Source organism: Balaenoptera ricei, chromosome 5 (genome assembly GCF_028023285.1).
Source record: "Balaenoptera ricei isolate mBalRic1 chromosome 5, mBalRic1.hap2, whole genome shotgun sequence".
In the NCBI taxonomy this organism is placed as follows: Eukaryota; Metazoa; Chordata; class Mammalia; order Artiodactyla; family Balaenopteridae; genus Balaenoptera; species Balaenoptera ricei.
In genome coordinates, this window is record NC_082643.1 from 1347530 (window position 1) to 1370018 (window position 22489).

Here is a 22489-nt window from a genome sequence, read left to right on the forward strand (position 1 = left end):
GAAAACAGCTGAGAAGCCCGAATGAAGGGGGTACCGTTTTCCCAGGTAGAGGCAAGAGTTCTTGATGCGAAGTGGCAACGAGTGGGTGTTGCTAAGGGTCACAGCTGTAGCCTTTTAGAGGCGCCAGCAGCCCCTCGTTGCAGAAAAGTGGCGGCCTTCCAGATGCAGCGTCCGTCTCTCGGCGCGCTTCCCCGCGAGCCGAGCCCTTTGCCATCAGGCCCCGTGTCTCTCTGCTTTGAGCCCTTTGCCATCAGGCCCCGTGTCTCTCTGCTTTGAGCCCTTTGCCATCAGGCCCCGTGTCTCTCTGCTTTCCTAGGCTTGTCCACCCTGCAGGCGGTGCTGGATTCCGCTGCCGAAAAGAAGTGGCAGGTGACGGCCATCAACGTGGGGAACATCAACAACGACAAGAAGGACGAGACCTACCGCTCGCTCTTCCAGGACCTGGAGCTCAAAAAGGAGCGGCGTGTCATCCTGGACTGCGAGAGGGACAAAGTCAACGACATCGTGGACCAGGTTGGCTCCTGCCTGTTTCCTAGGGCGCCCGGCCGAGCGCGTGCGTGCGGCCCCGGCGTGTGCAGCGAGCGTTTCGGGGCGGCGCTTGAGCAGCAGGTGTCCCCGGGGCCCGTGGGGGACCCGGCAGGGATCAGCCGTGACCTCCTCCGGGGCTTCACTTAGCAATAGCAGGGCGTCCCCAGTGGTGCTGGCGCGTCACACTAACCATTACCTGTATGCGATATACAGGTCCTGATCGTGTGTTCTATCGTGCTGCCCTAAATGTTGATATTTCGAAGTGGAAATTTAAAATTCAGTTCTTTTGAACTGTTAAGGGAGAAAGAAATAGGCAGGCATTCAGTGAAAATAAGTCTGGGTCCTAAGGGAAAAGTGAGTAATTCATGGATTCTTTGGCAAGACGTGGAGTACTTCAAACGTTAGGATGTAGTGTGGTGTGCTAAACCTGGAGTGTTGTCTGAGTGGGTTTCGGTCTTCAGAAAAAGCATGTATTTATTCTTCCAAGAAGTAATTTTTTTCCTCCTAAGTAGGTAGGTTTTGTGTCACTGTGGAACTATTAATCTATGAAAATAAAATATGTAGGAGTGATATATGCAGTCCTTGCTGCTTGAAAAGTAAACTAGATGTATTAATGTGCAATATTTTCAAGAGTAATATGATACCAGAGATATCTGTGCTCACCACATCACCTTGCTTCCTTTTAAGATCTTTCAGGATGGGACGGTGATTTCCACACGATAGAAATAAAATCCGCTATGTTATGCAGATAGGGTAGGTGACCAGAGCTGGTGGTAAAAAGCATCAAGGTTTACTGCCTAAGGTCTCCTCCACTGGTATCTGCTTCTTTTCCAGCTGAAAATGTACGTTTATAATATTTTCCTTGGAATAATTATATATATATATGTTATACATTTATGTATGTCACTTACCTACATAAATGTATGTATATAAAATTATCCCTTGGAATAATATAGGATTGGAAGAAAAATACACAATTAAGTATGCATATCTTGGCCCTTCTTAGGCTTTGAGGAGAAAATTAGATTCACTAATCTGTAAAAGAAAGCATTTTGCAAACATAAACCTTGATGAACCCTTAATTGTTATACATTAATACAGGGCCTAAGATATATAAAATGGATCTCTCATGAAATATTGAATAACTGAATAAAACTAGCTTGTTATGACAACAAACTAAATGTTTTATGTCAGATAAGTCAATATTTCAGTAGAACAGTCTTGATTCTTGTCTCAGGAGATGAAGCTGGGATTGTTTTTAACCCGAAGGCCTCTTGTTCAAATGTGAACCTAACAACTCATTTGAATTTCAGAGGAGGTTCTCATTAAAACTGAATTTTGATAATAGTTGCTAGTCTTTGTTTTAAAAATTTAGGTATTCATGACTCATCATAATACAAGTTGCTGAAAGCCTATATGAAAATAATTCTTTCCAAAACTAGAAGAGAGAAACTACGAGAGAAACTGGGAATATATGGAATGGAATTTTTTTTAATCTTTTTTTTTAAACTTTTTATTTTATATTGGATTATAGTTGATTAAAAATGTTGTGATAGTTTCAGGTGTACAGCAAAGTGATTCAGTTATACATATACATGTATCTATTCTTTTTCAAATAATTTTCCCATTTAGGTTGTTACATAACACTGAGCAGAGTTCCCTGTACTATACAGTAGGTCTTTGTTGGTTATCAATGTTATTTTTTAATTTTTTTAATAGATCTTTAATGGAGTATAATTGCTTCACAATACTGTGTTAGTTTCTGTTGCACAACAAAGCGAATCAGCCATATGCATACACATGTCTCCATACCCCCTCCCTCTTGCGTCTCCCTCCCACCCTCCCTATCCCACCCCTCTAGGTGGTCACAAAGCACTGAGCTGATCTCCCTGTGCTATGCGGCTGCTTCCCACTAGCTAAGTATTTTACATTCGGTCGTATATATGTCGATGCTACTCTCATTTTGCCCTAGCTTTGCCCTCCCACCCCATGTCATCAAGTCCATTCTCTATGTCTGCCTCTTTATTTCTGCCCTGCAACTAGGTTCATCAGTACCTTTGTTTTTTTTTTTTCAGATTCCATATATATGTGTTAGCATACGGTATTTGTTTTTCTCTTTCTGACTTACTTCACTCTGTATGACAGACTCTAGGTCCATCCACCTCAATACAAATAATTCAGTTTCTTTTCTTTTCATGGCTGAGTAATATTCCATTGTATATATGTGCCACCTCTTCTTTATCCATTCATCTGTCGATGGACACTTAGGCTGCTTCCATGTCCTGGCTATTGTAAATAGAGCTGCAATGAACATTGTGGTACATGTATCTTTTTGAATTATGGTTTTCTCAGGATATATGCCCAGTAATGGGATTTCTGGGTTATATGGTAGTTCTATTTTCAGTTTTTTAAGGAATTTTCATACTGTTCTTCATAGTGGCTGTATCAATTTACATTCCCACCAACAGTGCAGGAGGGTTCCCTTTTCTCCACACCCTCTCCAGCATTTATTGTTTGTAGATTTTTTGATAATGGCCATTCTCACTGGCATGAGGTGATACCTCATTGTAGTTTTGATTTGCATTTCTCTAATAATTAGTGATGTTGAGCATCTTTTCATGTGCCTCATGGCCATCTGTATGTCTTCCTTGGTGAAATGTCTATTTAGGTCTTCCACCCATTTTTTAACTGGATTATTTGTTTTTTTGATATTGAGCTCCATGAGCTGTTTGTATATTTTGGAGATTAGCCCTTTGTCTGTTGTTTCATTTGCAAATATTTTCTCCCATTTTGAGGGTTGTCTTTTTGTCGTTTATGGTTTCCTTTGCTCTGCAAAAGCTTTTAAGTTTAATTATGTCCCATTTGTTTATTTTTGTTTTTATTTCCTTTACTCTAGAAGGTGGGTCAAAAAAGATCTTGCTGTGGTTTATGTCAAAGAGTGTTCTTCCTAAGTACTCCTCTAAGAGTTTTATAGTGTCTGGTCTTACATTTAATTCTTTAATCCATTTGGAGTTTATTTTTGTGCATGGTGTTAATCCACTTATGGTATGGATATCATACCATATTTCTGTTTCTCTATCTGACTTACTTCACTCACTATGACAATCTCTAGGTCTGTCCATGTTGCTACAAATGGCATTATTTCATTCTTTTTTAATGGCTGAGTAATATTCCATTGTATATATGTGCCACATCTTCTTTACCCATTCCTCTAGTCAATGGACAGTTAGGTTGTTTCCATGTCTTGGCTATTGTAAACAGTGCTGCAATGAACATTGGGGTGCATGTATCCTTTTGGATCATGATTTTCTCCTGATATATAACCAGGTGTGAGATTGCAGTATCATATGATAGTTCTATTTTTAGTTTTTTAAGGAACCTCCCTACTGTTCTCCATAGTGGCTGCACCAACTTATATTCCCACCAACAGTGTAGGAGGCTTCCCTTTTCTCCACACCCTCTCCAGCATGTATTGTTTGTGGATTTTTTGATGATGGCCATTCTGATCGGTGTGAGGTGATATCTCATTGTAGTTTTGATTTGCATTTCTCTGATAATTAGCAATGGTGAACATCTTTTCATGTGCCTCATGGCCATCTGTATGTCTTCTTTGGAGAAATGTCTATTTAGGTCTTCTGCCCATTTTTTGATTGGGTTGTTTGTTTTGATAATATTAAGCTGCATGAGTGGAATAGAATTCTTTAAAAATTTATTTTATTGAAGCATAGTTGATTTACAATGTTGTGTTAATTTCTACTGTACTGCAAAGTGACTCAGATATATATATATATACACACACACACATATATACATTCTTTTTCATATTCTTTTCCATTATGGTTTATCACAGGATATTGAATATAGTTCCCTATGGTATACAGTAGGACCTTGTTGTTTATCCATTCTTTATATAATCGTTTGCATCTGCTAATCCCAAACTCCCAATCCTTCCCTCCCTTACCCCTTCTTCCCCTTGGTAACCACAAGTCTGTTCTCTATGTCTGTGAGTCTGTTTCTGTTTCATAGATACGTTCATTTGTTCATATTTTAGATTCCACATATAAGTGATATTATACGATATTTGTCTTTCTCTGTCTGACTTGCTTCACTTTGTATGATAATCTCTAGGTCCATCCATGTTGCTGCAAATGGCATTATTTCATGGAATGAAATTTTTTGTAGCAAATATATGATCGTGATTAAATAAATGTCCATATGGACATCCATTCAAAATGTACACAGTATTTTGAACATATATTTTATTTGAATGTATTATGTGAGTGTGTGGATTTATTGAGGACACTGCATGTGTCTGGAATGAGGGATGCAAAGAAAGGTAAGGGTCTTGACTTTACCTTCTGAATTCATTGTTTAAAGGGGAAGGAAAATGTAGACACATAATAAACACTGCAGTATTACAAGTTGTAATGCAGTATGGTCTAAGAGCATGCAGGAGGAAGTACCTGTCTTAACAGGTGTGGGAAAATGTATGAATGGGTCACACATGGGTACCACTTGGCTGGCTGGCTTGGATTCCTCCAATTGTTTGTTCAGTGAATTAGCCTGAGTGTCTAATGTTTACCAGACAAGCACTGCAGGAGATCCAAGACGTAGTGTTAAACAGAACAGGCATGCCCATCAAGGTGAATAGCCATGATGTTTCATAGTTACATTAATATGCAATTATAGTAATGGTACATACTATGAATGAACAGAACAGGATGTTATGAGAAAAAAATTGCAGAAGAAAATAATTTCGATTGCGAGATCATGGGAGGCCTTCAAGGAATAGAATTTAAGAGGCAGAAAGTGGGGTTGAGGTACATTTCAAGAAAAGGAAACACTATTGACTTACTCACTCTGTCAAGAGAACGGAGATGAGATGAAACTTTATATTCATAATTGCTTAGTTAGAAATATAATTAAATGCTGTTAGTCTATGAGTATTTTATCATTCAATAAAACTTTAGAGACACTTATTTCTAGTCGTGATTAGGTGGGGAAAGGACTCAGACGTCAAAAACATTTAGAAATTAACATAAATTTACTACTGTTAATGCAATACTATTGGCTCCGTAAAGCAAAGATATGATGGTATGGCTGATACTAATTCTTAGAGAGAAGTAAGGCTAGACCATTTTTCATATTTCTCCTTTTTCTCAATGAACACTAAACTCAACTACTTCTGCTTCTGGTAGCACCATTAATACTATGTTTTTTCTTAATTCCCAGAAGTAAAACATGCACGATTATGAAAATAGAATGACCAATAAGCACAATCAACAGATGCCAGTAGGAAATATGAGGGGCATGACCGTCTCAGTTCAGCTGATGCTAATTAATATATTTTTCATTCAGGAGGACATCTTTTCTTCAAAATTCTCCCTTCAACACAGAGTATTCATTTTCTTGGAAAAGGCAATTTAGTTGTGTTACAAAAAAAAAGTTAAAAAATAAGATAAGCCTAACTCCCTTCCAAATTTGTGACCATGTACTATCAAAGTAACATATGGTGGAATCCTTCTAGGATCTGGCCCTCCTCTTGCTCTTTGACTAAGTGTGTTGCTTTGGAGCATCTGACTTTGCCTGGGATGAGGGAGGGAGTCTTCTAGGCTGTAACACTGGGCTGAGATTCACTGTGCCTTAAGAGACAAAGGGTATGGTGTGGAGGGAACTTTCCAAGCAGAGGAAACAAGATCTATGAAAGCCCTGAGGTGATGGAAAGAAGCTCTTTTTGCACAAAGAAACAAAAAGAGGGCCATGTGGCTCTAGTACAGAGAGTGAGAAGGTGGGCCTGAACTTCGCAGTATGTGAAGGATTTCGTACATTATGCTAATAAAAGCAATGGGAAGCCACCAAAACAGTTCAGTAAGGGAGGGGATCTAATCTTTTCAATTTTTAATAACATTTAACGCTTTCCGTTAGTGTGACTATTTTCTTAAAAATAGAAATTATATTTGAGTATCTCAGTACCAGGACTACAGTGAGGCCATTTTACCTACCTCTCTTTATAAGTGATAGAGATCAGTGAAGAGTCCAGTTGATGCAATAATGTCCAAAGCTGTTGTGAGCATTACCAAATGACTACTTGTTCCATGATTTTTTACTTAGATTTGTGGAGAAAAATTAGCTTCTCTGATATTTTGCTGCCTTAAACCAGAAATAACAATGTTCATTTGAACTAGACTATAAGAATTTCAAGATTCTTAAGATTGGAATTTTATTTTATAGATCTATATAACAATTCTGTTATATGCTTATTAATAGTCTTTTAAAACCCATGTACTGCTATAAACTCTGTGTTTATCTTTGAATGTAGATTGTGAATATAAAATCTCAGATGTTGGGTTCAGCTGTCTATGTTTCACTGAAAAGAAAAAAAATAGCTCTTGTAGGGATAAAATTATGACATTATGGATTCAACACGTTTTTGGTTTCACATTTCTTAAAATATTGAAACCTTATTTTCACTATTAACGAAACCAAGGTAATCACTTTTGTTTAGTTATTGACTTCTTGAAAGATAATATTTATAAAGCACTAAAATGTATGGTTACTTTTTTCTGAGAGAAATATCTGAATTTGATAATTATATTTTATCAAATATGACTCATTGTAGACTATCAGGAAACACAGTAGATAAAATTTATTTTCTGAATCAGGTCATAGCATAAGTAATTTTACATTTACATTACTTACATTTGTTTCTTTATCTTTGTTAGGTTATTACCATTGGAAAACATGTTAAAGGGTACCATTACATCATTGCAAATCTGGTAGGTGAATTAATGATATTTATTATTTTAATAGAGATGCCTGTTAATTCAAAAAAAATTTATGGCCAGCATTTATCAGTGGTATTTTTAAAAACATATTTTGATTATATTGATCAATTAGAAGTGACAATATTTTTCTGAATTTGTTACATTTTAGATTTACTTTCCATTTCATATTTTCTAATCAATTTCCTATTGTTATAAATGATGTGAGAAATTATAGAACAATATTTGACAAGCTTATAGTTTGTGTTAGAGGTGTATTTTAACTAAGGGAAAATTTTCAAAAAGATATAAAATTTAAGTGTCCAAATTTCCCCTTGTTTCTCACTGTCACTGTAATTTACACACTTTACCCTCTGCCCATTTCTTTAAAGTTCTTAGTATCTATAATATTTGAAATGCACATTTGTGAGAATATGTATTGGTACAAAATAAAGCCTGGAAATACCCAGAATATTTATATATTGTGTATTATTTATGTCTGATTTCCTACTTACTATATAAGCAACACAATGAAAATTGAATAACTGTAGCTGATCACTTTTTCATTGAGATTCCCCTCAAATTAAGATTATACTGAAACATTCCCGTGATTAATTGTATCTCCCTTCTGAAGTATGATCAAAGTCAATTTAGAACTACCACTAGAAATTTCTTTTTTCAAAATACTTTTTAGATCGGCATTAATGTGAGCTTGAGGCTTCCCTGCTGCAAAGGTTTATGTTCTTTAAACAAGTATGATTCTGTGCAATTGAGGGCTCCGTCTCCCCAGCCTCAGAAAAAAAGTTGATTAAAAGAGCGACAAAAGCAGAGAATGAGAGTGTATTCTCAATAGCATTATAGGACTGTGAAAAATTTCCTATTTATACAGATGAGGATTTATGATGTTGCTTCTGGAATATTAGATTGTTATATCACAAGACATTATTTCCAGTAGTCATGGAGAGATTTAAAAAACCCACAACATTACAAGTGATAAATATTGTTTTCACTAGAAAGTGGCACCAGTGATGAAGAATATTCAATCTCAAACCTACATGATATTGGGAGAAGTTGGTTGCTCAAGATAAAATTTCTGTTTGGCAATGAAATGGCTCATCACTATAATAATTTTTTAGAACTTACCCTTATAATATGGCTTATAGATCCTAAATGAGTCCAGACCGGAGAAGCGAGAGTTAAAATAAGTGAAACTCTGTAATCAGGCTTTCCAGAACCACATTCTGTGCAGGGAACAGCCTGGACAGTCAGTCCCTGTGTAAAGTGTGCCATTGATGAACAGCACAGAGCCACACCGAAAGCTGTGATCTTTAAAAATGTCCAGATGGAGAAGATTATATTGGGACATTGAGAAATAATGGCAGAAGGAGGTTCATCAATTTGAGAATTGATATTAGATGCTGTGAAAAAGGAAACATGTGTTTGATTGACCAACGTAAAAAGGTTCAAAAATAAAAGCAAGTTCTTGCTGCTGTCATGCTGCTATAGGGAGAAATCTACCTAACATTTTATCTGAATTCAAGTCGTGTTTTTCCTTCTCTGAATACTTGGTATCCTCGCCATATGGAATTTCTAGTGAATCAGTAAATTCAAAGAATCTGTAGAATGCTGCAGTTTCTGAGAATCTCTAGGGCACTTGAAAATTTCAGTGACATTTAAAATTGGAGAATGCCATCCAAAGTTGAAGGGCTTTCATCTTCCAAAGTCTTGATTGGGAATGTCCCTTTTCCCATGTCCAGTGGCTAATGGGTGTTAAAGGAAGTGGTTGTAAAAGATAGAAAAATCCTCAGATATTGTTAGTGACTTATTTCTTCAGAAATTGCTGAATGCTTGATTAGGCTCCCCAAACACAGGCTATAGTTCATTTCCTGATACGTCATTAAAGGGGATAAAGAATGAGGAAGCGGTCATAAGGGATCCAATTCTCATTTCTTCAGCCCTTCAGAATCAGACAAAAAGCCCTGCAATCTGCCCACCTGACTCTGCCTTACAGTGACGCTCACTCATCAACCAGCCCCGCCCGTGCGCATAGAAATTCCACGAAATGTTTTAGCATCTTCCTCTTAGACAGCCAAGCATTACCAGACAGTTGAGAAAAAAGTCTTTGCCATGAGGGATGCAATACAAATAAACAAGTACACAGAAACAAGGCAGTCAGGAATCAGGAGAAAAATGCTTCAAACTGTAAGAATATCTTCAGAGAAATAAGATAAAATATGTTATCCATAAAGAGGAGAAAAGGCTGCTATAAAAAAAAATCAAGGAACAAGAAAGAGCTCTGGGAAGTTAACTTATTTTTCCTAGAATAACTAGTAAAATTACATGAGTTTGAAGGTAAATTTGAGAAAATCTTCCAGATTCTGTAGCAAAATGACAATACAATAAAAAACGGTGTATGTGGAGAAAACTGAGGGGCTCAGACGTTTAATCTAGGGGTTGCAATGTCTTATTAATAAACCTTCTAAACAGACATAGTGAGAACAGGGGAAGGAAATTATCAGAGAAACATTCAGAAAACTTTCTGGTACTAAGTGACATAAATCTGCCTATTGAGTACACACAATAAGGAAAGACAGGGCTTCCCTGGTGGCGCAGTGGTTGAGAGTCTGCCTGCCAATGCAGGGGACACGGGTTCGAGCCCTGGTCTGGGAAGATCCCACATGCCGCGGAGCGACTAAGCCCGTGAGCCACAATTGCTGAGCCTGCGCGTCTGGAGCCTGTGCTCCGCAACAAGAGAGGCCGCAATAGTGAGAGGCCAGCGCACCGCGATGAGGAGTGGCCCCCGCTTGCCGCAACTGGAGAAGGCCCTTGCACAGAAATGAAGACCCAACACAGCCAAAAATAAATAAATAAATAAATAAAATTTAAAAAAAAAAATAAAAAAAATAAGGAAAGACAAAAGGCTTCTTTCGTAAAATATCGCCATGAACTTTCAGAGATAAATAGAAGATCTTAAAGTTTATGACAGGTGGGAAGCCAGAAGGAGTATGAAGCAGGTCACAGACAAAAAATATTTAGAAATAATGCTATTGTATTTTTCAGTAGAAACAGTAAGTCAGTAGAACAATGCCTTCAGATGGTCAGGGTTTCAACTGAAAATTCTATACCCAGCCAAAATACCAGTCAAGTGTCAGAGAAAACAAAGGTGTTTACAGACATTCAGTGTCTCAGAAAAGGTACCTCCACGTGTCTCAGGAGACTCCTGAGGGCTCTAGCTGAAGAAAGGAGTAAAACGGGAGAGAAAAGTGATGGAGGAAACAGAGAAGCTACTCAGAAAAGAGGGGAAGGGGCATTTCAGGAGAACAATTGCAGAGCAGATGAAAGAGGAACCATTCAGATTGCAGCGTTAAGGTGGAAGGCTCCAGGATGCAGGGGAAAAGACAGATGACTTGATATGTTTCAATATTTTATTTGAAAAAAGCTTTACCCATATAAACATGAAAATTTTTACATGGAGCAACTGGAAAAAAAATAAGAATAGGTATAGAGAAAGCTCTAGTAGTGAAAACAATGAAGCAATCATTAACATTAGAATAAAATACTATTAAAGAAGGAAAATGCAATCCAAGCACATTATTTGGCTTTGCTCTGAAAAACAGAATTCTAACTGTGAAAACAGTGAACATTAAAATGGCTGAGGAGATAGATGTCTTGCTTATGAGACTTACATACTCATCTGGCACAAGTGTAAACTGAAGACGAAAATCTAACATGGGTAAGTTAGGAAAGAAGAGCAAAAATGTGTCATGCAGAATTACAGAGGTAAATACACGAAAAACAAAAATTACTGAAATTGATTGTTTTGAAGCAGCTTAGCTGAGGCATGCGTGGGTCAGAACAGAAAATCTATGATTTTTGTTATATACATTTTCCTCTATTTGCATAATTTGATAAAAAGAAAAAACAAAAATATGAGCCAATAACAGAGTAATTATCCTTCTCCACACAAATAATATTAAACTATATTTTTAATATCAACAACAAAGAAAAGGCTCTCAGATTTTAGTCAAAATATTTCCAATTCTTCTGTGTGATAATAAGGAATAAGTGTATAAGATGAAAATATTTATAATTGTGACTTTTTAAAGTTGTGATTTCACCTTTCAGAGAATGTACTCCCAAACTGAGATATAATTTATGGCAGCACAAGATTTGAAATCAGTGGAAACACTATATGATAGCTTTAGTAATGACTGAATTCATTCTAACAATGCAGTAGAAGTGGATTTTTAAAATTTAATACATTTTATAAAAACTAAGTTTCATGCTTAAAGTGAAAATGCTTAATTGTTCTCAAATAATGACAAAGCATTTGGTTCCTTCCCTTCTCATTTAAAAGGTTTTTATATCACCTGAGAGAATGAACAATTTAAATAGAAATAACCATCACACAATGTTGTAGCTCTTGGAGAAGTAGCTTAATGTTTAAGTATCTGGTGGTGCTTTGTTGTAGATACAGTAAATAAAACCCAGTCCTTATCCTTGGAAGATTTCTCAGTAATACAGAGAACTTTTATGTAAGTATGACCAATAAACAATCATTGATTAAGGACCCACTATGACCAGGATGAGGCTAGGTGCTGGGGAAGAATATTGGCTGTTAAAGTACATGAAACATTTACTATAGGCTTTTTATCTCCCTCATGAGTTCTTTGAAATTTGTAAAACCACAATGTATAGAGCTATTTGGTTAACATTAAGTTCTATTTGGTTCTTAATAGAAAGCATGACATAAATATGTTCTCTGTCCAGGGATTTACCGATGGAGACCTATTAAAAATTCAGTTTGGAGGTGCAAACGTCTCTGGATTTCAGATAGTGGACTATGATGACTCCATGGTATCTAAGTTTATAGAAAGGTGGTCAACACTGGAAGAAAAAGAATACCCCGGAGCACACACGACGACAATTAAGGTACCTGTCTATCGGGATCTACTTCTACCTCCATCACCATGTCTATCCCCACCTCCCCCTCCCCTCCATCCCCACTTCCATCTCCATTTCCGTTTTCATCTCCACCATCTTCACCTCCACCTTCACCTCCATCCCCACCTCCACCTCCACCTCCACACCCACCTCCATCTCCATTTCCACCTCCACCTCCACCATCTTCACCTCCACCTTCACCTCCATCACCAATTCCACCTCCACCCACTGCCATCTTCACCTCCCCCTCCCCCTCCATCACCAATTCCACCTCCACCCACCGCCATCTTCACCTCCCCCTCCCCCTCCACCTCCATTTTGATCTCTATCACCAACTCCACCTCCACCTCCCCCTTCCCTCACCCTCCACCTCCATCTCCACCTCCACCTCCACCTCCACCTCCATCTCCACCTCCACCTCCATCTCCACCTCCATCTCCACCTCCACCTCCACCTCCATCTCCCCCTCCATCTTTACCTCCCACTCCCCTCCCCCTCCCCCCTCCCCTCCCCCTCCCCCTTCACCTCAATCTCCACCTCCACCTCCACCCTCATCTCTATCTCTAACTGCTGGTGAGTAGCCTGTTCTCTGGGACGCCTTAGGAAGAAGATAAAAGTCTCAATTTGTTTTTGTAATTAACAAAATAAATATAATGATTTATGTAATCAAAGAAACTTTGAATGCTAAATGTCATGCCCTGCTCTGTAATAAGCACTACCCAGACTCATCTTCTATTCTCTGTGGGTCTGGACACCTTGAGGTCTCCACTGGTTTATTCAGTGTGCTTTATTGTGTATATACATACATGCATATATTTACCTCCAAATATGACATATTTCTGCTGTTGATGGGAAGGGTTTTCTTTTTCTTCTGTTTGTCACCTGATTGAGAGCAGAGATAAGAGTAAAACCTGAGGGAGGAAGAGTGAGTGAGATGAGATCGTGTTCACTTTTTGTGACTAGGTTTATGAAAAATAAAAGCTGCAGAAAAGAATATTGTCAAATGTATAGTGATCTGTTTATCTGTGTATTATAATGCAGGTGGTGCAAGAACCAGTCAGGGACAGTGTCATTTCAGTTGCTCTCATAGTTATGTTCATACATCCTGGAGAAGTTTTGTTGATGTCGTTGTTTTCTGCACAAATTGAAAAAACAGATACGTTTGGCTTTAAATTTGCGTCTGGCTGTGAGACTGGTGCTAGATAAGAATTAGAAGCTTTAAAGTTTTCTACTTTGGGGTGTGTAAATGGATCCTATTAATTCAATGTCAAATTTAGGAAAGCATCCCATAGGATGTTAAAGCATAGCCCAGAGCTAATTTTTTCTCTAAAGTAGGTGACTTCTTGTTTGGTGACCTTGACTGAGATTCAGCACTGTACACATTTATAAAGGGCTTGAGGGCGTGTGGCCGTGCCACCATGTAACAGGGCTGCTTAGAAGGGAGGGGGCCCCCTTAGTGTCTGTCTCCGCCCGGGTTCAGCAGGGGTCTGACTGAGGACCACGTCCCCTGGGATTGCAGGCTTCCCGTCATCCAGATGTGGTGCCGGTTAAGTTCTCTGATGGAGCGCGCACGTGGCATTCACCCTCAGACGGGACTGATGTTCCTCTGCTCGTCATCGTGTAGCCTTCCACTGCTGCTGGCTGTGAGGAGGAGGAAAGCAAAAGGAGATGATTTTTTTCTCATGGAAGTCATATCGGTATTAAAGTTCACGTGCTATGCATCAAAGCGCCAGCGGATTTAGGGGATTAGAGATCTTTGGCGATGCATTCTGCTAACATTTTTGCTAAGACCTAGCACCAGAGTTCACTCTGTTGGTGACCTTTCTTTGCTCCCTTCTGGCTGTAACATTTCCCTCCAGAGCGGCTCCCTTTTGGCTTCTTCTGACAAGTTTCAGAAAGATCGTGATGGCCCTTCCTTGTGGGGCGCCACAAAGAGCATAGGCTTAAAAGTTTAGAAGCACAGCCTTTCTAGTAGGTCTGTGTCTTTATTCCCGTCTTGCCCCTAGGTTCTTCAGAACTTTTTTTTTTTTTAATTCCATATATGTGTGTTAGCGTACGGTATGCCGCATAGCACAGGGAGATCAGCTCTGTGCTTTGTGACTACCTAGAGGGGTGGGATAGGGAGGGAGGGAGGGAGACGCAAGAGGGAGGAGATATGGGGATATATGTATATGTATAGCTGATTCATTTTGTTATACAGCAGAAACTAACACACCAGTGTAAAGCAATTATACTCCAATAAAGATGTTAAAAAAAAACACAACAAAACACAGCCTCTTCCATGGGCTGTGTATCCCTTGAGGTAGTACAAGGACCCGCCCCAAGGCTGCACTGTTGTTCCCTGACGGCCCCTCCCTTGTCTCTGCAGCCCCTCCCTTCCCAGATTAGCAGCTGTTTGAACCTGCTGGTTGGAACTCAGGGAAGGTCCTGGAAGCCTGGTTAAAGGAGCACAGGCCCTGCACACACCCCGACCCTTATCGGCAGCCCCGCCCTAGAACCATTGCTACAGAACTCCTCACCAAATCCTCCCGGGTTGGGACACACAGTTTTTCAGGGCACGAGCCTGCTGTGTCCCCCTTTGCCTGGCAAAGCAATAAAGCTGTTCTTTTCTACTTCACGCTCCACCCCCCAAAAGTAGGCTCTCAGTCACTTTTTGACCCTCAGCTCAAACATTGAACAACATTAACAAAGACTTACTGAACACAGCTTTGGAAACATAGGTGCCAATAGGAGATATATCTTACATGGTCTTTGAAGCTTGATAAAAAGTACTGAAAATCTGTGTGGAGGACTTGCCTTTGGGTGGGAGTTCATCCTAACACGGAGGCATATTGCTCATGTACTAGACAGCCGGGAACTCAATATATTTTTAAAAAACGACTCTTGACTTTGATAATCCAAAGTCTTACGGAGGATACAAACATGCCAGTAAGCAAATATAACAGAGAGTGATACATGTAAACTGTGGCAGCTGCTACACATGATTAGGACAGTACAGTAGGAAGGCTTTCCAGAGGTAGGACGCCTGAGCAGGGCTTTGCCTGTGGTTGAGCAGGAGGGAAAGTGTGGGAGGGGGCTTGGGAAAGAGGCTCAAAGCCATGCAACAGCATAACAGGTCCAGGAAATCGGGAGGAGTGAGTTGTCAACAGGTGTAAAGAGTAATTCCAAGACAGGACTTTCATGATTGTTTCTCTCATGATTGTTTCATGCACAGAAGAAAGGAAGAAAAACTGGATAGGGAACGATATACCATTTCCTAATACAAACAAGCATATATCATCTGTCCAAGCGAAAATATCTCGAATGCGGTCATCTCTTTTTACATTGTCTTTTGGGTCATTGACTGTATCAGGTATGTTGCTAGATAATTTAAATCGTAAACTTATGCTATAGGCATGAAAGCCTGTAAAAATATAATTCATTACATCAAATCCTCTCCGTGGTTAGGCATTGGAAATTATATAACTTATATCAAGTTGTGGGACTATTAAATTAATAATTATTTAAAACTTCTAGTCTTCCTTGAAAGTTAATGCAGCTTCCACAGCTTCCTAATTAAAATCAATCTTACTCAGTAAATACAAGTAAAACCTTATGTGTTTCAATATTTAACATATTTTAATAACCACCGAATATAAATTGCAAATGTTAAATTTCTTCATTCTTATATCCTGTACCAAAAATAACTCTAGTGATTTAAAATCTGACTCTCTTTCACTAATGTGCTAACTTGGGGCAGTATTAACTTATTCATTCATCAATTCATTATACATTTTACTGAGTTTTTACTCTGCAAACGGTCACTGTTCTAGGTGTCAGAGAAAAGACAAAGTTCCAGTCTTCAAGGGGTTGATCGTCTTCAGGCTAGAAACCAGCAATCACCTTGTATTAACTTTGGTGGAAGTTGTCTTACTGACGTGTGAATATCAACGCATTCTCAACTTCTGATTTCCACCTCTGCTCCCTCTTCATCCCCTGAAAAACTATTCCTACAACAACCCTTCCCTCTCAGTTGATGGCAACGCCATCTTTTCAGCTGTTCCTTCAGCCAAGGACTTGCAAGTGTCCCGGAGCCCTCTCTTGCCCGCTGGCCCACATCCAGTCTGTCAGGAAACACTACGCCTCCTCTGCACCCACCCTAAATCCAGCCCCCATGGCCCTGCTGCCGGGTGACTGCAATGATCTCCTAGACGGGGTTCCCTGCCTCCTTACCGACCCCTCTCTCTCCCATGCTTGCGGTCCTTTTAAAATGTAAATTACATTATGTCCCTGCTGCTCTCCAGCCCCCCAGCCCCGTGGCCATTCACACCACAGCAGCACAAGCCAGACTCACCCCACTGGCCACGAAGCCCTACATGCTCCGCCTTCCTCTCTCGGGCTCCCCCCTCACGCCCTCTGCTTCAGCTTCAGTGGCCTTTCTGCCAGTTCTTTTTTTTTTTAATTTTTATTGGACTATAGCTGATGTACAATGTTGTGTCAGTGTCAGGTGCACAGCAAAGTGACTCAGTTATACAGATACATAGAGCCACTCTTTTTTAGGTTCTTTTCCCCATATAGGTCATTACAGAGTATTGAGTAGAGTTCCCTGTACTCTACAGCAGGTTCTTACTAGTGATCTGTTTTATACATAGTAATGTGTATATATCAATCCCAATCTCCCAGTTTATCCCCCCCGTCACTGCCTGGTAACCATAAGTTTGTTTTCTACATCTGTGAATATATTTCTGTTTTATAAATAAGTTCATTTGTACCCTTTTCTTAGATTCCACATAGAGGTGATATGATATGGTATCTGTCCTTCTCCTTCTGACTTACTTCACTTAGGATGATGATCTCTAGGTCCATCCATGTTGCTGCAAGTGGCATTATTTCATTCTTTTTTATGGCTGAGTAATATTCCATTGTATATACGTACCACGTCTTCTTTATCCAGTCGTCTGTCGGTGGGCACTTAGGTGGTTTCCACGTCTTCGCTGTTGTAAATAGAGCTGCTGTGGACATTGGGGTGCACGTATCATTCTGCCGTTTTTTAAGCACGGGAGACACGTTCCCACTTCAGGGCCTTTGCACTGGCTCTGTCCTCTTCTGGACTCTTCTGCCCTTAGCATCTGCAAGGCTAAGCCTCCTGCCCTCTGTAGCTCTTTGTTCAGGTTCCATCTCCTTAACTACCCCAGAAGTAGGTTCTCTATTTAAACTTGCAATCTCCCACCCATTAGGGTGTGTTCCATCCCCCTTCCCTGCTCCAGTTTCTTCGTATTTTTCCCTTTAATAGTTCCTAGTGTATTGTATTTATAATGAATTTATTCATTACCTTGTTAATTGTCTCCTCCATCTTGAAAGTAAGTGACATGGGGGCAGGGATTTTTTGTTGGTGTTTGTTTGTTCACTGATTTTGTTTGCTCCCAGGCTCCTAGAATAAGGCCTGGCACAGAGCAGCTATTCAGTAAAGGCTTTCTGAATGAACAGATAGAGGAAAGCAAAAGTTCTGTGGTAACACCCTTAAGAGGCTCCTAACCCCAGTTCTAGACGTAAGAAAAGGCTTCCTTCTTTGAGGAAATCATATGGACTTTAAAACCTGAAGGAGAGGTAGGTATTAGGAGAAAGAAGGGGCAATAACTTCCCATAGAGAAAATGAGAAATTAAAGTCTGGCGTGCAAGGAAAATATAAATATTTCTGTAAGGCTGGAGTCTGAACAGAGGTGTTTGGGGGGAATTCTGAGAAATAATACTTGTAAAGATGCAGGCTCCAGATCTTGAGTGCCTTGCTGACCTACTAAGGAATGTTTAGTCTCATTCTGAGAGCAGCAGGGACCCCCTAGAGGAGAGCCATCACCACGGTTTTGAAACAGGAAGATTATGGGCTGCCCTGGCGACAAGAGAACTTGGTGGCAGGAGAGCTTTTAGGGCGACGCAGGAACAATGCAGACAACGGCTGTCAGTTGTCTGAATGGTGGTTGTGGTCTGAGGAGGGGGGAGAATAAATGGATTTGTTGCCAGTTCTCTCCATTTCTTTAGAAATAATAATCGCAAAAATCACAACCGTGCATTTATAATGTATTAATATAAATTCAGCTGAGAGGACTTTGTGGATGGAAAACAAGACTCAGAAAAGCAGTCTCCTTCCTTCCTTCTGTGTTCTTGGTCCCTCGTCTCATGCCAGGATTTGCACAGAAGGCACAGAACAGAGATTTGCTGAAATGAAGAGGAATAAAGCGAAAACTAGGGCAACACTTTGAAAATATCGTCACAGAGAAAGAAGAAAATAAGTAATTATCATTGCTATAGGATGGGGTTTAAATTCCTGCCCTTAGCATCTGTTGTGTTCTTTTACTCAGCCATGGCAGAAAAGTCGTGTTATTTTACGGGATGAAATAGAAAATTCTGTAGTAATCAGACCTGAACCATCGCGGTGCCTGGGTTTAAATGGGACAATTAAAGGGAGCATTTTCCCTTCCTCAAAAAGATGTGGACAAAGAGGCAGATGATAGAGATGATTTGCCACTATCTCCAAACTAATTTACACACATTTCTATTTTGAGATGGATTTTCAGGGTTTTCGGGGTCTCAACAACCTGCAAGATGTAACCATCCATTCTACTTTGTCAAGTGGACAGTTTGAACCTAGTTTGACTTGTTTCTGCCAGGCCTGTCAGCGTCAAGGAATTCAACCCTAATACAGGACTGACATTGTGTGCCACTTAAATAATGGCTTTCCTGCAAGAATCCCGTTTTACTCAGGAAAAGACTTAAAGCAGCAATTCGAACTTTCTTAATTGCTATCCTAAGAGACTTATTAGACCTGTCTGGAAATAGCATAATCTTCTTGAGTTCGGTAATTAGTGCTGTGCATTAAATAGTGCCCTGGTGGCTTCATAGAATTAATTCTGCTTCTCGAATGTTTTAACTGACCAAACCCACTGCTGGCACACTATAGTGTCCTACAATGAACATTAAAGTATTTTGACATGCAACAAAAAAGAGGCTTGACAAGTTTAGTCCGTTATGTTTTGTGGTTTAAAAAGTGTGTTTATGACTGATATAAACCCATAAATTGAAAATTTGATATTGATAACATTACATATTTCATAAAAATTACTTGAAAAATAATTTATTAAGCTATTGAAATACACCTTACACCATGAAAAATAAAAATACATTACCACTGCTTGAATTATAATGCAGGATATCTGGGTTCATCTCAGGTCCACATTTTTTTGTCTGCAAAGGGAATAAATGTCCACGATCTCTGAGATTTCTCCCAAATCTCTAATACCATGATCATGTGATGTGCAAATTTAGGCATGCAAAAGCATATGCTAACATTTCTAATTTTTGCCAAATTTATGACCCTCAAGAGGCTCCTCTGTCTCTTAAAGATTGTAGTGACTTTCAGCAGGTCACCTCTGCTGAAATCAAATCTTAAATTACCCTGGAAAATATTGGTTTTGTTGTTCATAGACTACAAAAAAATAAGGAACTTTCACCTGTTAGAAGGTGCCTAAGAAGTGGGGAGCATCAGGGGGGAGGAACTTATGCAACGAACAAAGTAAAATATCTGCCTCTAAGAAAAGCCTTTACCTACCGACGGGTGGATCAAAGCCAGACACTGTGTTGATTCGAGTATCTTTTTTCTATCTTGATGAATCTGATTCGTTTTAGCTGAAAATTTGAACCCCTAAGTGAATCTAGTGTTTCAGAATGTAAAAGTCTTGGTCCTTAAGCAAGATTTTCCATCAGGGTCAGTAGCCAATCTGGCTAATTTAGGCAAAGATATGTTGTTTTTAATATATTCTTTTTACATTCAAGAGTCTTTCTCCCTAGTGTATTAAAAATTATTTTTATTATGCATAGAGAATGATAAAAAAGGATGTTAATGGTGGTTTCCTGCCAGTGGAGCTGTCTTTTCCCCCTTGGAAATGTGATACAGCTTGTGTGCTTACTGAAGATGTTGAGTTTTTATTAGCTTTCTAATTAAGACTTTATTTTTGTAGAACAGGTTTAGGTTCACTGCAAAACTGGGCAGAAAGTACAGACATTTCCCATATATCCTCTTCTCCTGCACATGCACAGCCTTCTCCAATATCAACTCCACTCACAGAGTGATACGTGTGTTAGAATTGATGTGCCTTCATCGGCACGTCGTAACTACCCAAGGTCTACAGTTTACGTTACTGTTCACTCTTGTTGTTGTACATTCTCTGGGTTTGAACAAACGGACAGTAACATGCTTTCGTTATTATAGTTTCAGACAGAGCATCTCTGCTGCTCTAAAGGTGGCTCTACCTATTCGTCCTTCCCTCCCCCCAGCCCCTGGCAACGACTGTCTCCGTAGTTCTTACTGTCTCCATAGTTTTGCCTTTTCCAGGAGGTCATATAGTTGGAATCATACAGTCTGTAGCCTTTTCTGATGGGCTTCTTTCACTGAGTCATATGCATTTAAAGTCCCTCCATGTCTTTGCGTAGCTTGGTAGCTCGCTCCTTTGTAGCGATGATCTTATTCCATTGTCTGCATGTACCCCAAATTATTTATCCACTCATTTGTTGAAGAATATCTTGGTTGCTTCCAAGTTTTGGCAATTGCGAATGAAGCTGCTATGAACACCCGTGTGGTGGTTTTTGAGTGGACGTTTGCTTTCAGCTCCTTTGGGTAATAAACACCAAGGAGTGTGATTGCGGATCATATGGTAAGAGTCTGTTTAGTTTTGTAAGAAGCAACCTGTCTCCCAAAGTAGCCATATACACCATTTTGTGTTTCCACCGACAATGAGTGAGACCTCCTGTTGCTCCAGTGAGGTTTAGTCTTACTGGAGATTTTGCAGTTTTATGCAGTGAAGCTACAAAGGTCACACGTTCAAAAGGCTTAGAGGAAATTAACGATGACCTTATCACAGACAGGTCTTTTCCAGAGGTTAGACTTCAGTTGAATTTGAAATGAAGAGAAGTGAATAATTTTAAGTTTATAATGTATTTCATAATAACGTTTTTCTTTTCTACGGCTTTAGTTGATTCTAGGCCATTGCCAAGAAGTTTAAAAAAAAAGACTTTCTAAAATTTTCTTATGAGCTTAGTTATTTTTCCTAGAGCTCATCATTTTTGACTATGTTGATAATTTTGTAATGGAGAAACTGAGAATTGTTATATTGTGTAAGATTCTCTAGGGAGATATCATTCTGTTGATAATAATTTTAACTAAATAATTGATGCTATTTTTAAAATGATTATGTAAAATTTATCAGTCTAGAAAACTTACAGCCCAAAGTATGTTACACAAACGCTCTTTTTATGGAAAGTAATTGCTGTTAAGGAAAATGTTTAAATGGTAATTAGTTTGGTCCACGCTGACCAAACAAAGTTAAACTGGAATTGTTACTGCAGTATTTCTCAGGGCCTTTAGTATGCCAACATGAGAATCATCTTCTGAACTTATTGGATCCGAGACTCTTGTAGATCAGGATGGCAGTTTTCAAAACGTTGTAAAAACAAGCTAGTTTTGAACAAGTTAGATCGTAATAGAAGGAAAAAAGAAGGCAAACATGCTGGTTAATAACTTGCATTTTTAGCATATTTTTCAACACATCCGGCTTCTCCTTTCCTGTAACTTTATTCATTTGATGTGGAATTTGCCCAATAAGGGGACCAACAGGTCCAGTGTGCCTGGGACTCCAGACTTGCTGATCCAAAACTGGGACAGGCCCAGGCAAAGCAGGAAGGTCAGTCACCCTCATTACTTCAGAAATGCAGAGATCCGGGTTCAAATTCCTCCACCTTTGTCACATATTTTTGTGACCCTGAGAAAAATATAACTTGTAACTTGCAATCTTCACCTATAAAATTGGGATACAAATATTTGTTGCATAGAGGTTTTTTGTTTTTTGTTTTATTTTTAAAGGACTTACTAGGAAACTATCCAACTCAGGTTTGGCTCGTACAGAACTAGGTCAACATGAATTCTTCCTTTCTCCCTCACCTTCCTTTCCAACACTACTATGACGTAGAGCAGACATTGTCCTCCTTATTTTATTGATAAGAAACTTTGGACACTGATGCTTTAGTTAACTTGCTCAAGGCAACAGAGCTGTAAATGGTAAAATCAGGACTTGAGGCAGCCCTGATAGAGATCAGAAGATGCTGTATTCCATGCTTTCTAAACTATACTCGGTTCAATTTCAAGTGTCAACGAATATTTGGAAAGTGGCCATTCATAGGAAATTTTGTAACACTTTCATAATGCTAAAGCCTAGTACTTCCTTTTTGAA

General features: G+C 39.2%; 1 protein-coding gene across 2 annotated transcripts in view; it reads left to right on the forward strand.

Moving 5' to 3' along the window:
- Positions 1–22489, forward strand: part of GRIA2 (glutamate ionotropic receptor AMPA type subunit 2) — a 163050-nt gene that overhangs the window by 91223 nt on the left and 49338 nt on the right. For both annotated transcript variants that reach the window (XM_059923865.1, XM_059923866.1), the window contains exons 4-6: positions 317–513; positions 7251–7304; positions 12060–12221. In XM_059923865.1, coding sequence (XP_059779848.1) covers positions 317–513; positions 7251–7304; positions 12060–12221 — 413 coding nt within the window. The remainder of the gene's footprint in view (positions 1–316; positions 514–7250; positions 7305–12059; positions 12222–22489) is intronic.